The following is a 5,080-nucleotide window of genomic DNA, read 5'->3' as shown; positions in this document are numbered from 1 at the left end:
CCTCCACCACCATCACCACCCTACCCATCACCCACCAAAACCACCACCCGCCACCACCATCACCACCTACCTCTACCACCTATCACTACCACCCCCACCCACCTCAATCACCCATTACCACCACTCGCCACCACCACCAACCACCACTCTCCACCACCACCACCTATCACCACCCACCACCTCCATCCATCACCACCACCTCCACCCACCAAAACCAGCACACGTCACTACCATCACCACCAACCACCCATCACCACCACCCAAAATCACCACCGACCACCACCACCCCCACAACCACCTGCCCTCATCACCCCCACCCATCACCAACCAAAATCACCACGTATCACTACCACCTACATGCTACCGACCATTATGACCACCACATGCCATTACAACCAACCACCACCCACCACCCATCACAACCACCCGCCTCCACCATCCATCACCACCACCCCCACCACCGTCACCTTTCACCACCAACCATCACCTCTTATCCCTGCCTCCACAACCCACCACCACCCCACCAATCACCCGCCAAAACCAACATACACCATTACCACCGTCACCACCAACCACCACCCACCCATCACCACCACCTATCACCTTCACCCGTCTCCACCACCCATCACTACCACTCGCCACCACCACCTGCCACCCATAATAATTACCACCCTACATATCACCCCCACCACCGTTCACCACCACCACCACCTACCACCTAACACCACCAAACATCACTACACACCACCACCACCACCCATCACCACCACTTGTGATTATGTGTATATAATCACCTGTGATTATTTGTATTTAATCACATATGATTTATATGGACAATATTCTTTTTTGTCCATATAAATAATGTGATTAGATACATATAATCACATGTGATTAGATATATTTAATCAAATGTAATTAGATATATTTAATCACATATGTCATTATTGCGTACTCGATTCAATAATTATTTTTTGTCAAGTTTAATCATATGTGTTTAGATACGTATAATAACATGTGATTATATGTATCCAATCATATATGATTTATGTGAACAATATTCATTTTTGATTTTTCGTTTCAATAATTTTTCTCATATATTTAATCACATGTGATTATATGTATTTAATCACTTATTATTAACGTGGAAATAAATTTGTTTTAATGTTCTTGATTCAATAGTTGTTTTCGTGTATATAATTAAATGTGATTATATATATTTCATCACATATGATTTATTGAATCAATAACGTGAAAACAAATCTTTTTCACATAAATCGTCTGTGATTAAATACATGAGACCAACTATTGAATTAATAATGCAAAAATAAATATTGTCCATAAAAACCATATGTGATTAAATACATATAATCACATGTTATTATATGTACCTAATTACATATGATTTGAGGTGGACAAGATTTATTTTTGCCTTCTCGATTCAATGGTTGTGCTCCTATACTTAATCACATGCGATTATACATATAATCACATGTGAGAAAATACACGAGAACAACTATTGAATCGACAAAGCGAAAATGAATTGTGTCCACATAAATCATATGTGATTAGATCCAGATAATCACATGTGATTAGATGTATTTAAGCACACATGTTGAATGTGATTTATTTGCTAGTTTTGATTCATTGTATGTTATCGTGTATATAATCACATGTATATATATATATATATATATATATATATATATATATATATATATATATAATCGCATATGATTGGATACGCAAAAATGAATCTTAGCCACATAAATAATACGTGATTAGATACATATAATAATATGTGATTATATGTATCTAATAACATATTATTTATGTGGACAATATTCATTTTTGTGTTCTTGATTCAATAATTGTTCTCGTGTATTTAATCATATGTGATTATATGTATCTAATCACATATGATTTATGTGAATAAGATTCAAATTCGCATTCTCAATTAAAAAGTCGTTATCATGTATTTAATCTAGTTGCCTTTATGTATTTAATCATATGTCATTATATGTATTTAATCACATACGATTAATATGGACAAAGAAAAACTATTCAATCGAAAACATAAAAATGAATTTTGTGCATATAAGTCATATGTGATTAGATCATATAATCACATGTGATTCAATACACGAGAACAATTAACAAATCGAGAACGCGGAAATGGATCTTGTCTGCTTGTCTCACTAGAGAACAAACCACATTCTGCATTTCCTTGTTCGCTCTACCAGATTAGGGTATCCATGAACAATAACATAAAAAAGTAATGTCTACATAATAGGAGAGTTAGTGTAACTTACCTCCTTGAACTTGAAAATTAGCTAGCTTGAGCTAGATGGATCATTTCCTTTATGAGAATCTACACAACAATTATAACATTATTTAGCTTGTTCTTTGTTGTATTACTCTTATAGAACTTATGTACATATTTTCTTATTTTTTATTTGATTGTAGTGCTCTGTTGGGATCTAATTTCTTACCTTTCAACCCATTCTTAAATTTCAATAAAATATTATTGGTAAAGTACCCCGTTTTATCTATTCATAAATATAAATATCCCGTTCTAACATTTTTTGGTTGATTTTATATTAAATTTACAAGTTAGTAACTTTAAGTTGTCACTTTCTGGACCACTCAACACTCTTGGAATAAACTGTACCAATCTACTAAGAATTACATTAGCTCCTTTATATGTGGGAAACTATACATCCATATCTAACTATAGGCTTTGGAATTTTAGCAACTGAAGTTCTGATGAATTTATTATGATTTTTTGAAGACAATGCTTGAAATCTGTGATAGCATGGACCAGTCTGAGAAGATTGTCAATTTTACCCCTCAAGGATTTGGAATTTCGAAATGTGATTCGAACTTTGAAGAAACTAGACTCACTAAGATTTCCAGAAAACTAAGTCTCATGATTTTTAGATGTTCTTATTGACCAACATGAATTTTAGAATTTGGAGGCTAGATTTGGGAAAATTGATCATAATAGCTTCTAAATCAGTTTTGGTGTTCTATTAAGTAATTAATGGTTAAGCCTTAAGTTTATCTCTTTTAACATAATTTTTGGTTACTTATTAGGCTATACAGATGTGAAATTCAATTTAAAATAAGGGTCGTAATGATGGTTTTCAGCAAAAGAACATCCTATGTGCACATGCAAAACCCTAAAGCTTTGGATCTAGGTTTCTCTATTGTACATGAAAATTTATCCAAAGCTTGCAAACCCTAATCTAGCATACTATGAAAACGATATCTATCATAAAACAATTTTAGATGATACCTTTCAATAGTTACAAGAATCTTTAATGTTCAAGAGCTTAGTATCATATGTGTAATACCTCTAATGGCTTACAAACACCAAGGCAAGAAGATGATTTTTAAGAGAGAAGGAGAGAGGCACAATTTTGGCTCTTAGGAACTCTAGGGTTTCTTAGTTAGCCAAAATCTATAGCCCTAGGGTCCCTTAAATAGCTGAGCTACTGGGTTTCAGTCAAAACCCTAATTAGATGACTTAGGCCCTAAGCAGCTTCAAAACCTTCTGCAATAAGGTCCCTAAGACAAAATTAGAGTGGGCTTCCACTCTAAATTTCATCCCCCCTATATTCATAAGAATTCACAGCCCAAAATCAATTATCTTATAATTGACAGTTCCAGTCCCCCTTATTTAGTTAATCCCTTTTAGCCACATAATTAATTCTTAACTAATTCTTGACCAATATTAATTAAACTATATGATTTCTCTTTTAATATATTATTCATATAATATATCAATTAACCATAATAACCTATTTCTCTCTATAAATCATCCTGTCCAGTTGCTTTGGTGAAGGCAACCCAAAAGGACCACGTACAACCGGGTCAAGTACATACCAAATATAGTTACGGGCTTAGACACTATTCCAACAGTCTCCCACTTGGAAAAGTCTAGTAACTATAAATGCAAGTATGAATTCAAGATCTGATTAGCAATCCTAGCTCTCAAAGACGAAGTCGAACTCTGATCTTATCAGTAACCTGTCCTTTAGATAAGGGATCGTACAGTCCTTCGTTCTAGATATCATGCAGACAATTACATGGAACATAGTCATACTTATTGTCCTAGAGTTTATTTCTCAATCTCCGATTTGTCTGACATAGAACTAAATTGAACACAACAATTCAGTCTTGACCAGGCCCGACACATAAGTCAAACCAAATCATCGAGGGGCCCAGATATCGCTTTTACCCTCTTAGGATAAAAGGAGCAGATAAACTTCGACTTATATGCATTACTATTCACTCATCAAATTATGCACAACAATGTGTTTCATAACATCAATTTACTGATGCGTTTATGCAATATCAATGCACAACCAACTTGCAAACAATAAACCATATATCTATGTTTCAAGACTATATGATATTATCGTCTTGCGATCACTCGTGATAAATTCCATGAAGTGATACCAACAAGCGTGGGTCTAATCCAATGCTCAAATCTTATTGATAAGCACTCATGAACTTTGCAACAAACCTTTTCTATGTATAATACACTTTAGCCAGTCTACAAACCGATTCATGACAATCTTCTTTCATACCTACTTCCAAAGTATAAGCGAGTGTGGACTGTTCGAATAATCTTATTATTCAGGATGTCAAAACATGAAAAGTGGAACAATAGGTAAATAATTAACACAAGACAATAACTTTACTCATAAATAATACTCCTTTATTTAATCATCAAAAGTTAATTACATTTATCTATTACATGTTTCGAAGCTATCTAATCTAAACTAATATCGTCCTTCAGCTTAGTGCTTCTAGCGTGTTGCAAGTGCTTAACCCTACTCAGTCCCTTCGTAAGGGGATCTGTTGCGTTATCATCTGACGATACCCTCTTCACTACGAGGAGTCCCTCTTCCATGATCCCTTGGTTCCTTGGTTAAGGCAACCGCTCCTTCATTATTGTAGAAAATCTCCATAGGCTCCTTTATGGCTGGCACAACTCCAAGGTCTTCGATGAACTTTTTAAACCATATCGCCTCCTTTGACGCTTCACTCGATGCTATATAATATGATTCGCATG

At 35.0% G+C, this 5,080-nt stretch overlaps 1 protein-coding gene across 1 annotated transcript; it reads left to right on the top strand.

Annotated features, from left to right (window-relative positions):
• Window positions 1-383: 383 nt before the first annotated feature.
• On the top strand, window positions 384-722 carry LOC111911178 (extensin-1-like). Its single transcript, XM_023906962.1, has one exon. It carries the CDS (start codon window positions 384-386, stop codon window positions 720-722), a length of 339 nt encoding a protein of 112 aa, XP_023762730.1.
• The last annotated feature ends 4,358 nt before the right edge of the window (window positions 723-5,080 follow it).

Source organism: Lactuca sativa, chromosome 8, assembly GCF_002870075.4.
Source record: "Lactuca sativa cultivar Salinas chromosome 8, Lsat_Salinas_v11, whole genome shotgun sequence".
NCBI lineage: Eukaryota > Viridiplantae > Streptophyta > Magnoliopsida > Asterales > Asteraceae > Lactuca > Lactuca sativa.
Note: the sequence above shows the minus strand (reverse complement) of the source record. Positions and strands in the feature narration are given on the sequence as shown.